We start from the raw sequence: 12,314 nt of genomic DNA, 5'->3' as shown, positions 1-12,314 counted from the left end.
CACTATTATTCTACAATCTAGAAAATAGTAAAAATAAAGAAAAACCCTTGAATGAGTAGGTGTGTCCAACGTTTTGACTGGTACTGTATAAACATATCTCTCAAGCTGTCTGTATCCTCCTGACTGGTGGTTATTTTGTAAAGAAACAAAATATGCTTCTCTGCTCAAATCTGAGTAAAAGATTGAAAGGAATGTCAGTATTATTTAGTAAATGTAATAATTGCTTTCCAGCTAAGAAACTTAGACAAGCTGGCTACTTGGTAGCTAACGTTAGTTATGAGTTCGGGAGATTGGGAACCTATCTGGGCTAGCTTAAGCCAACTTTATACAATTGCTAGGTGGCTCGTAGTATTACAGAGAAATAACAACAAAATAATGTACCAATTATTTCGTGAATTATAAAACATTTTAAGGGACACATCTGGGGGCACATGCCCCTGTGCCCCCTATTGGCATGACGCCTCTGATTCCTTCCTCAAGCCAACCTGTTCTGTTCCAACCGCCAAGTGTTTGGTCCCGCTTCAGCAGCTGGCGACAGACGGGCCTGACCCATATTTCCTCGTCATAGCGAGGTCTCCCCCAGCTGAATGCGTAATTCTCTCACCTCCGGATCAAGCTGCCTCCTGATGGAGCTCCCTCCTCAAACGGAATATGCATAAAGACAAGGGACATTTTGGGGAGAGAAACGGCACAGCAAGCGGCTGATGAGACAATAGCCGGTAGCTCACCGTCAACAATAATACATATCGTGCTTCGTGGTCTGTCGTCATTCCATCCGGTCTGGAACGTTCCGGGGTTTCCTTTTCGAGATCGTTCATCCTCATCGGTGTGATATTTGACAGGTCCCTTTGTTGGGTGGAGTCACGTCCGCAATTGTCTATACTGGAATCATCACTGGCATCATTTCAGGTGGGTGAAACAAATCGCGTTCATAACAGTTGTTTTCAGGGCTCCTACATGCGTTATGATATATTCAAATATTGTAAGTTCATTTGGAAATGTTAATTATGAAACAGTAGTGGATTTATAGGTTATTGGCTTTAAAGTCATCTAAAATCATTGTAGGTTAAGGAAGGGGGGGGGGGGGGGGGGTAATAGCAGGAGAACACCACTGCCGTGGTGATAAATAACCTTATGCAGCGCCTTAGTTCCACCGTTAGATCTGGTTGAATAAGCCCTATAATTAAGGCTATATATTTAGTGCTTATAGTCTCTGATTATAATGGTGTGTGTGTGTGGGGGGGGTAGGTTATTACACTGTAGCTAGATGATAAAAGATGATGACCGGGTCTGTAGCAACATTATCAGTGGGTACCGGGTTATAACAGGTTGTTTTGGGAAATGATTCAATTGAATAACCTAGTAGCCTAGTTATGTAACCATGTCATTATAACAATGAACAAATGTTGAGATGGCAGGATTTCAGTTCAACCACGTACAGTGCATTCAGAAAGTATTCAGACCCCTTGACTGTTTCCTCATTTTGTTAAGTTACAGCCTTATTCTAAAATGGATTTTTAAAAATGTTTACTCTTCAATCTACACACAACACCCCATAATGATGAAGCGAAAACAGGTTTAGACATTTTTGCAAATTTATGAAACATGAAGAACAGAAATACCACTGTATTAAAAATACCTTATTTCCTTAAGTATTCAGACCCTTTGCTATGAGACTCGAAATTGAGGTCAGGTGCATCCTGTTTCTATTGATCTTCCTTGAGATGTTTCTACAACTTGATTGGAGTCCACCTGTGGTAAATTAAATTGATTGGACATGATTTGGAAAGGCACACACCTGTCTATATAAGGTCCCACAGTTGACAGTGCAGGTCAGAGCAAAAAATCAAGCGATAAGGTTGAAGTAATTGTCTTTAGAGCTCCAATACAGGATTGTGTCAAGGCACAGATCTGGGGAAGGGTACTAAAACATGTCTGGAGCATTGAAGGTACCCAAGAACACAGTGAACTCCATCATTCTTAAATGGAAGAAGTTTGGAACCACCAAAACTCTTCCTAGAGCTGGCCGCCCAGCGGAGCCTTGGTCAGACAGGTGACCAAGAACCCGAGTGTCACTCTGACAGAGCTCCAGAGGTCCTCTGTGGAGATGGGAGAACCTTCCAGAAGGACAACCATCTCTGCAGCACTCCACCAATCAGGCCTTTATGGTAGTGGCCAGACGGAAGCCACTCCTCAGTAAAAGGCACATGACAGTCCGCTTGGAGTTTGCTAAAAAGCCCCTAAATGACTGTCAGACCATGAAAAACAAGATTCTCTGGTCTGATGAAACAAAGTTTGAACTCCTTGGCCTGAATGCCCAGAGTCACATCTGGAGGAAACCTGGCACCATCCCTACGGTGAAGCATGGTGGTGGCAGCATCATGCTGTGGGGATGTTTTCAGCAGTAGGGATTGGGAGACTAGTCAGGATCGAGGGAAAGATGGAGCTAAGTACGAAGAAATCCTTGATGAAAACCGTCTCCAGAGCGCTCAGGACCTCAGACTGGGGAGAAGATTCACCTTCCAACAGGACAAAGACCCTTAGCACACAGCCAAGACAACGCAGGAGTGGCTTCAGGACAAGTCTCTGAATGTCCTTGAGTGTCCCAGCCAGAGAACAGACTTGAACCCGATCGAACATGAAAATAGTTGTGCAGCAATGCTCCCCATCCAACCTGACACAGCTTGAGAGGATGTGCAGAGAAGAATGGGAGAAACTCCCCAAATACAGGTGGGCCAAGCTGGTAGCATCATACCCAAGAAGACTCGAGGCTGTAATCGCTGCCAAAGGTACTTCAACAAAGTACTGAGTAAAGGGTCTGAATACTTATGTAAATTTAATATTTCCGTTTTTATTTTTATATATATATTTTTTTTACAAATCTCTAAAAAACAGTTTTTCATTTCTCATTATGGGCTATTGTGTGTAGATCAATGAGGGAAAAAACGATTTAATCAATTTTAGAATAAGGCTGTAATGTAACACAATGTGGAAAAAGTCAAGCGGTCTGAATACTTTCCTAATGCTCTGTATATAGAAAGAGACATATACAACATCTCCTCCCCACTGACTAAAATTGTCCCCATTATGAAGAAAAATGATGAACAACCTTACAAGTCCAAGCGTCTCTAGGTGATATCTCTGGTAGGAAAGAAGAGGTCAAACTGACTCTCAACAGCAACGTCTCTAGACTGTGGAGTTACACTGTGGAGTTCGGGTTAGACTGGGTTAGACTGTGGAGTTAGGGTTAGACTGGGTTAGACTGTGGAGTTAGGGTTAGACTGGGTTAGACTGTGGAGTTTGGGTTAGACTGGGTTAGACTGTGGAGTTAGGGTTAGACTGGGTTAGACTGTGGAGTTAGGGTTAGACTGGGTTAGACTGTGGAGTTAGGGTTAGACTGTGGAGTTCGGGTTAGACTGGGTTAGACTGTGGAGTTAGGGTTAGACTGTGGAGTTTGGGTTAGACTGTGGTGTTAGGGTTAGACTGGGTTAGACTGTGGAGTTCGGGTTAGACTGGGTTAGACTGTGGAGTTCGGGTTAGACTGGGTTAGACTGTGGAGTTAGGGTTAGACTGGGTTAGACTGTGGAGTTCGGGTTAGACTGGGTTAGACTGTGGAGTTAGGGTTAGACTGTGGAGTTAGGGTTAGACTGGGTTAGACTGTGGAGTTAGGGTTAGACTGTGGAGTTAGGGTTAGACTGGGTTAGACTGTGGAGTTAGGGTTAGACTGGGTTAGACTGTGGAGTTAGGGTTAGACTGGGTTAGACTGTGATGTTAGGGTTAGACTGGGTTAGACTGTGGAGTTCGGGTTAGACTGGGTTAGACTGTGGAGTTAGGGTTAGACTGTGGAGTTAGGGTTAGACTGTGGAGTTAGGGTTAGACTGGGTTAGACTGTGGAGTTAGGGTTAGACTGGGTTAGACTGTGGAGTTAGGGTTAGACTGTGGAGTTAGGGTTAGACTGGGTTAGACTGTGGAGTTAGGGTTAGACTGGGTTAGACTGTGGAGTTAGGGTTAGACTGGGTTAGACTGTGGAGTTAGGGTTAGACTGGGTTAGACTGTGGAGTTAGGGTTAGACTGGGTTAGACTGTGGAGTTAGGGTTAGACTGGGTTAGACTGTGGAGTTAGGGTTAGACTGGGTTAGACTGTGGAGTTAGGGTTAGACTGGGTTAGACTGTGGAGTTAGGGTTAGACTGGGTTAGACTGTGGAGTTAGGGTTAGACTGGGTTAGACTGTGGAGTTAGGGTTAGACTGGGTTAGACTGTGGAGTTAGGGTTAGACTGGGTTAGACTGTGGAGTTAGGGTTAGACTGGGTTAGACTGTGGAGTTTGGGTTAGACTGGGTTAGACTGTGGAGTTTGGGTTAGACTGGGTTAGACTGTGGAGTTTGGGTTAGACTGGGTTAGACTGTGGAGTTTGGGTTAGACTGGGTTAGACTGTGGAGTTTGGGTTAGACTGGGTTAGACTGTGGAGTTAGGGTTAGACTGGGTTAGACTGTGGAGTTAGGGTTAGACTGGGTTAGACTGTGGAGTTAGGGTTAGACTGGGGTTAGGGTTAGACTGGGTTAGACTGTGGAGTTCGGGTTAGACTGGGTTAGACTGTGGAGTTCGGGTTAGACTGGGTTAGACTGTGGAGTTCGGGTTAGACTGTGGAGTTCGGGTTAGACTGGGTTAGACTGTGGAGTTCGGGTTAGACTGGGTTAGACTGTGGAGTTAGGGTTAGACTGGGTTAGACTGTGGAGTTAGGGTTAGACTGGGTTAGACTGTGGAGTTCGGGTTAGACTGGGTTAGACTGTGGAGTTCGGGTTAGACTGTGGAGTTCGGGTTAGACTGGGTTAGACTGTGGAGTTAGGGTTAGACTGTGGAGTTAGGGTTAGACTGTGGAGTTAGGGTTAGACTGGGTTAGACTGTGGAGTTAGGGTTAGACTGTGGAGTTAGGGTTAGACTGTGGAGTTAGGGTTAGACTGTGGAGTTAGGGTTAGACTGGGTTAGACTGTGGAGTTTGGGTTAGACTGTGGAGTTAGGGTTAGACTGTGGAGTTTGGGTTAGACTGTGGAGTTAGGGTTAGACTGGGTTAGACTGTGGAGTTAGGGTTAGACTGGGTTAGACTGTGGAGTTAGGGTTAGACTGGGTTAGACTGTGGAGTTTGGGTTAGACTGTGGAGTTAGGGTTAGACTGTGGAGTTAGGGTTAGACTGTGGAGTTTGGGTTAGACTGTGGAGTTAGGGTTAGACTGGGTTAGACTGTGGAGTTAGGGTTAGACTGGGTTAGACTGTGGAGTTAGGGTTAGACTGGGTTAGACTGTGGAGTTAGGGTTAGACTGGGTTAGACTGTGGAGTTAGGGTTAGACTGGGTTAGACTGTGGAGTTTGGGTTAGACTGTGGAGTTAGGGTTAGACTGTGGAGTTAGGGTTAGACTGTGGAGTTTGGGTTAGACTGTGGAGTTAGGGTTAGACTGGGTTAGACTGTGGAGTTAGGGTTAGACTGGGTTAGACTGTGGAGTTAGGGTTAGACTGGGTTAGACTGTGGAGTTAGGGTTAGACTGTGGAGTTAGGGTTAGACTGTGGAGTTAGGGTTAGACTGTGGAGTTAGGGTTAGACTGGGTTAGACTGTGGAGTTTGGGTTAGACTGGGTTAGACTGTGGAGTTAGGGTTAGACTGTGGTGTTAGGGTTAGACTGTGGTGTTAGGGTTAGACTGTGGTGTTAGGGTTAGACTGGGTTAGACTGTGGAGTTAGGGTTAGACTGTGGAGTTAGGGTTAGACTGGGTTAGACTGTGGAGTTAGGGTTAGACTGGGTTAGACTGTGGAGTTAGGGTTAGACTGGGTTAGACTGTGGAGTTAGGGTTAGACTGTGGTGTTAGGGTTAGACTGGGTTAGACTGTGGAGTTAGGGTTAGACTGGGTTAGACTGTGGAGTTAGGGTTAGACTGGGTTAGACTGTGGAGTTAGGGTTAGACTGGGTTAGACTGTGGAGTTAGGGTTAGACTGGGTTAGACTGTGGAGTTAGGGTTAGACTGGGTTAGACTGTGGAGTTAGGGTTAGACTGGGTTAGACTGGAATAGACTGGGTTAGACTACTGGTTGGAATGCCCCTCAGCTCAGGGCTGATGTAGAGCTGGTTGGAATGCCCCTCAGGGCTGATGTAGAGCTGGTTGGAATGCCCCTCAGGGCTGATGTAGAGCTGGTTGGAATGCCCCTCAGGGCTGATGTAGAGCTGGTTGGAATGCCCCTCAGGGCTGATGTAGAGCTGGTTGGAATGCCCCTCAGGGCTGATGTAGAGCTGATTGGAATGCCCCTCAGGGCTGATGTAGAGCTGGTTGGAATGCCCCTCAGGGCTGATGTAGAGCTGGTTGGAATGCCCCTCAGGGCTGATTTAGAGCTGGTTGGAATGCCCCTCGGGGCTGATGTAGAGCTGGTTGGAATGCCCCTCGGGGCTGATGTAGAGCTGGTTGGAATGCCCCTCAGGGCTGATGTAGAGCTGGTTGGAATGCCCCTCGGGGCTGATGTAGAGCCGGTTGGAATGCCCCTCGGGGCTGATGTAGAGCCGGTTGGAATGCCCCTCGGGGCTGATGTAGAGCTGGTTGGAATGCCCCTCAGGGCTGATGTAGAGCTGGTTGGAATGCCCCTCAGGGCTGATGTAGAGCTGGTTGGAATGCCCCTCGGGGCTGATGTAGAGCTGGTTGGAATGCCCCTCGGGGCTGATGTAGAGCTGGTTGGAATGCCCCTCAGGGCTGATGTAGAGCTGGTTGGAATGCCCCTCAGGGCTGATGTAGAGCTGGTTGGAATGCCCCTCAGGGCTGATGTAGAGCTGGTTGGAATGCCCCTCAGGGCTGATGTAGAGCTGGTTGGAATGCCCCTCAGGGCTGATGTAGAGCTGGTTGGAATGCCCCTCGGGGCTGATGTAGAGACGGTTGGAATGCCCCTCAGGGCTGATGTAGAGCTGGTTGGAATGCCCCTCAGGGCTGATGTAGAGCTGGTTGGAATGCCCCTCAGGGCTGATGTAGAGCTGGTTGGAATGCCCCTCGGGGCTGATGTAGAGCTGGTTGGAATGCCCCTCAGGGCTGATGTAGAGCTGGTTGGAATGCCCCTCAGGGCTGATGTAGAGCTGGTTGGAATGCCCCTCAGGGCTGATGTAGAGCTGGTTGGAATGCCCCTCAGGGCTGATGTAGAAATGTGCGTCAGACGTCTTCGCTCCATATCTTGTTTGTGCTTCTTCAACTGCAGATGAAAAGATATTCAACTCTTAAGACAATATAACCTTCTGGTTCTGGCTTCATCAGTCATATTTCTTTCTTCCTAGATTTCTTCTACTCAACCCCTAGATCATCGTCATGAAGGACAACATCAACACTCACCCAGCCTCTTGACTCCATGTGTCTTTGTACTGCCAGGTCATCGTCATGAAGGAAAACATCACTCACCCAGCCTCTTGACCCCATTTGTCTTTGTACTGCCAGGTCATCGTCATGAAGGACAACATCACTCACCCAGCCTCTTGACCCCATTTGTCTTTGTACTGCCAGGTCATCGTCATGAAGGACAACATCAACACTCACCCAGCCTCTTGATTCCATGTGTCTTTGTACTGCCAGGTCATCGTCATGAAGGACAACATCAACACTCACCCAGCCTCTTGACCCCATTTGTCTTTGTACTGCCAGGTCATCGTCATGAAGGACAGTGTGGTCAACAACAACAGCATCTCCCACGCCAGGAAAGCTGTGGAACAACTCAAGATGGAGTCTTGTATGGACAGGATAAAGGTTTGTGTGTGTGTGTGTGTGTGTGTGTGTGTTGGAACAGAGTGATCCTCCAGGTTTGGTGATGTTTATCCAAAATGGCACCCTATTCCCTTGATAGTGCACTACTTTTGACCAGGGCCCATGGGCAGAAGTAGTGCACTATATAGGGAACAGGGTGTCATTATGTAGTGCACTATATAGGGAACAGGGTGTCATTATGTAGTGCACTATATAGGGAACAGGGTGTCATTATGTAGTGCACTATATAGGGAATAGGGTGTCATTTGGGACACACACCAGATTGACCAGTAGAATAATGTTGACCATAACAGATCCCTGTCAGCGTAGTCCCGTGATGTCTAAGGTCTGTATATTTATATCTGTAAACCTATATTTTGGGGGCGTGTTTAGATTATTTAATGGAAGATAATTGTTCAAAGCAGAGCTTGACTTTCATTCAAAAAGTGGCTGCTCATAAAATTGACCTTGGGGAGATAAATATAGGTTTATAGATTCAACAAGTTATTCAGTTGGAACAGGATATACGGGAGTGCTTTCTCTATATTTTTGTACACCTACTCATTCAAGGGTTTTTCTTTATTTTTACTATTTTCTACATTGTAGAATAATAGTGAAGACATCAAAACTATGAAATAACACATATGGAATCATGTAGTAACCAAAAAAGTGTTAAACAAATCAAAATATATTTTATATTTGCGATTCTTCAAAGTAGCCACCCTTTGCCTTGATGACATCTTTGCACACTTGGCATTCTCTTAACCAGTTTCATGAGCTAGTCACCTGGAATGCATTTCAATTAACAGGTGTGCCTTGTTCAAAGTTAATTTGTGGAATGTCATGCTTTCTTAATGCATTTGAGCCAATCAGTTGTGTTGTGACAAGGTAGGGGGGGTATACAGAACAAGGTAGGGGGGGTAAAAGATCAAGTCCATACTATGGCAAGAACAGCTCAAATAAGCAAAGAGAAACAAGACATGAAGGCATGAAGGTCAGTTAATCCGGAAAAGTTCAAGAACTTTAACATTTTCTTCAATTGCAGTCGCAAAAACCATCAAGAGCTATGATGAAACTGGCTGGTTGAGAGAATGCCAAGAGTGTGCAAAGCTGTCATCAAGGTAAAGAGTGGCAACTTAAGAATCTCAAATATAAAACATACAGTGATAGTAGTCATTCTAGAGTTTCTTTATTTTGACTATTTTCTACACATTTTTACTATTTTTGCCTTGATGACTCCCAATATTTCTCAGTGGAAAGAACCTCCCCCCACTCAGACCCCCCCAGATGGTGGGATAGTGTGTCTGTAAAAGGAGAGAGCAAGAGAGAGAAGCAGTTGGGCAGAAATCACAGATCTCTATTTTATTATTATTATTATTATTTTATTTCACCTTTATTTAACCAGGTAGGCTAGTTGAGAACAAGTTCTCATTTACAACTGTGACCTGGTCAAGATAAAGTAAAGCAGTGTGACACAAACAACAACACAGAGTTACACATGGAATAAACCAAACATACAGTCAATAATACAGTAGAAAAATCTATATACAGTGTGGGAAAATGAGGTAAGATTAGGGAGGTAAGGCAATAAATAGGCCATAGAGGCGAAATAATTACAATATAGCATTAATACTGGAGTGATAGATGTGCAGATGATGATGTGCAAGTAGAGATACTGGGGTGCAAAAGAGCAAGTAAATAATAATATGGGGATGAGGTAGTTGGGTGGGCTATTTACAGATGGGCTATGTACAGGTGCAGTGATCTGTGAGCTACTCTGACAGCTGATGCTTAAAGTTAGAGGGGGAGATATAAGACTCCAGCTTCAGTGATTTTTGCAATTCGTTCCAGTCATTGGCAGCAGAGAACTGGAAGGAAAGGCGGCCAAAGGAGGTGTTGGCTTTGGGGATGACCAGTGCAATATACCTGCTGGAGCGCGTGTTAGAGGTGGGTGTTGCTTTGGTGACCAGTGAGCTGAGATAAGGTGGGGCTTTACCTAGCAAAGACTTATAGATGACCTGGAGCCAGTGGGTTTGGTGACAAATATGTAGCGAGGACCAGCCAACGAGAGCATACAGGTCGCAGTGGTGGGTAGTATATGGGGCTTTGGTGACAAAACGGATGGCACTGTGATAGACTACATCCAGTTTGCTGAGTAGAGTGTTGGAGGCTATTTTGTAAATGACATCGCCGAAGTCAAGGATCGCTTCAAGCTTCAGGACAAGTCTCTGAATGTCCTTGAGTGGCTCAGCCAGAGCCCGGACTTGAACCCGATCTAACATCTCTGGAGAGACCTGAAAATAACTGTGCAGCGACGCTCCCCATCCAACCTGACAGAGCTTGAGAGGATCTGCAGAGAAGAATGGGAGAAACTCCCCAAATACAGCTGTGCCAAGCTTGCATCATACCCAAGAAGACTTGAGGCTGTAATCACTGCCAAAGGTGCTTCAACAAAGTACTGAGTAAAGGGTCTGAATACTTATTGAAATGCAATATTACATTTGCAAAAATTTAGAATAAAACAGTTTTTGCTTTGTCATTATGGGGTGTTTAATTGTTATATTTAATTGTAATAAATGTTTGACTGTGGCTGTAATGCAACAAAATGTTATAAAAGTCAAGGGGTCTGAATACTTTCCGAATGCACTGTAGACAGTATGGGACCCTCCTCCCCTCGCCTCCTCCTCCTCCCCCCCTCTCCCCCTCCTCTGCCTTATCGTACCTAATCATAACGGTCTTTCTCTCCTGTTCCAGTCTCACCACCCCTCCCCTCCTCCTCGCCTCCTCCTTCTCCCCTCCTCTCTCCCCCTCCCCTCCTCCCCTCCTCTGCCTTATCGTACCTAATCATAACGGTCTTTCTCTCCTGTTCCAGTCTCACCACCCCTCCTCCTCCCCTCTCCTCCTTCTCCCCTCCTCTCTCCCCCTCCCCTCCTCTGCCTTATCGTACCTAATCATAACGGTCTTTCTCCTGTTCCGGTCTCACCACCCCAGGTCTCCAAAGCAGCAGCGGATCTGATGGTGTATTGCGATGCCCACATACGTGACGACCCCCTCATCGTGCCCGTGCCAGCCTCAGAGAACCCCTTTAGAGAGAAGAAGTTATTCTGCACCATTCTCTGATGCCCAGTAGGGGGCAGACCAGCCTTAGGCCAGGCCCTGTTTCAGGTGTGGAATTACGCCTTGCGTCTCCTCTTCTGTCTTCACCGTACCTGAAGCTAACAAAACGCTGTGAAACTAACCAGGAAGTGAATGCCCTTTCAGCCTTGTAAGTTTTCAACTTTTGTAGTTTTTTTTTTATGGTCTTCAAGCGCAAAAAAACGTACATACATTTTCTTCATTAAAAATAATCTTCATAAAAGGCATCTGGTAGAAGTAAATTCAATCTTTAAGCCCATTCAAAGCCCAGTATCCGGAAGTGGTCTTGTCTTTAACAGCGAACTAACTACTACCGCTAGCTTAACATCCTTCTGGCTACTGTTGAGTTGGCTTGAGGTTGCCAGACACTGTTGTTGGGCAGCTCTGTCCCAGGTGGCTGCATTGGGGAGGGTTTAGATACCTTTCCATCTGGCAACCCACTGACCGCGTCTGCGTGTTCGTCTCCAGTGTCGTTTCATTGGTTGGTTTGTTATAGCTTCTTCTTCGTTGTTAGAGAGAAGCCTTCATTAGTGCTTTATGATGAGATTATATTTTTATTAACATGTCTTTTGTTTTTGTTTACACTAGCTTATTTTATTTACATACCTCAGGAAACAAACACAAACCTTGGGAATGTTTTTTAAATGTATTTCTAAAGCCCAGTATTTTATATAGGATTGAACCAACATACCATATAGCATGTTAGTCCCCACTATCCATTTCACATTACCATCAGGAAGGACAGAGATGAGATGGGGGAGGAGGGGAGAGGGAAAGGAGATGGAGAGGGAAAGGTGAGGAGATGGGGAGGGAAAGAAGATTGGGAGGGAGGGGGGAGATGGAAAGGGAGAGGTAGAGAAAAAGATGGAGGGAGGGGGAGAGAGAAAGGAAGATGGAGAGGGAGAGGTAGAGAAAAAGATGATGGAGGGAGGGGGAGAGAGAAAGGAAGGGGAGATGGATAGGAGATGGGGAGGGTCTCACTACTGGTGTCCCCCAGGGCTCGATACTAGGTCCTCTATAATGTCTCTCTACTGGTGTCCCCCAGGGCTCGATACTAGGTCCTCTATAATGTCTCTCTACTGGTGTCCCCCAGGGCTCGATACTAGGTCCTCTATGTCTCTCTACTGGTGTCCCCCAGGGCTCGATACTAGGTCCTCTATAATGTCTTATATTGTTAATTTCTTTATTTTATTGTACGTATAAAGAGCAAAATGTGTTTCCCGAGTCTGTATAATTTTAAATGTATTTTGCCTGTCTGTCCTAAGTGGATTAATACATTGTGGTGAAAGGCCTTATACCACACAGCCAACCCACCCACCCAGAGGCCTGCTTGTCCCTCTGCTTTGCTCCATTCGAGTCTAGGATTGTAAAATGACCTTACCTTTCCCACAATCCCTAGTTCTTTCCTGATGATTTTGGGAATCTTCTAAC

At 45.8% G+C, this 12,314-nt stretch overlaps 1 protein-coding gene across 1 annotated transcript; it reads left to right on the top strand.

The window, feature by feature from the left end:
* Positions 1-501: 501 nt before the first annotated feature.
* LOC139580517 (guanine nucleotide-binding protein G(I)/G(S)/G(O) subunit gamma-4-like) lies at positions 502-11,671 on the top strand. The gene is made up of 3 exons (XM_071409284.1): positions 502-909; positions 7,650-7,751; positions 10,740-11,671. Exons 2-3 carry the CDS (start codon positions 7,659-7,661, stop codon positions 10,866-10,868), a joined length of 222 nt encoding a protein of 73 aa, XP_071265385.1. The 5' UTR covers positions 502-909; positions 7,650-7,658; the 3' UTR covers positions 10,869-11,671.
* Positions 11,672-12,314: the final 643 nt, after the last annotated feature.

The sequence above is a fragment of the Salvelinus alpinus genome, chromosome 7 (assembly GCF_045679555.1).
Source record: "Salvelinus alpinus chromosome 7, SLU_Salpinus.1, whole genome shotgun sequence".
Classification (NCBI taxonomy): Eukaryota; Metazoa; Chordata; class Actinopteri; order Salmoniformes; family Salmonidae; genus Salvelinus; species Salvelinus alpinus.
The sequence above is the reverse complement of the archived record's forward strand: the minus strand, read 5'-3'. Positions and strand labels throughout refer to the sequence as shown.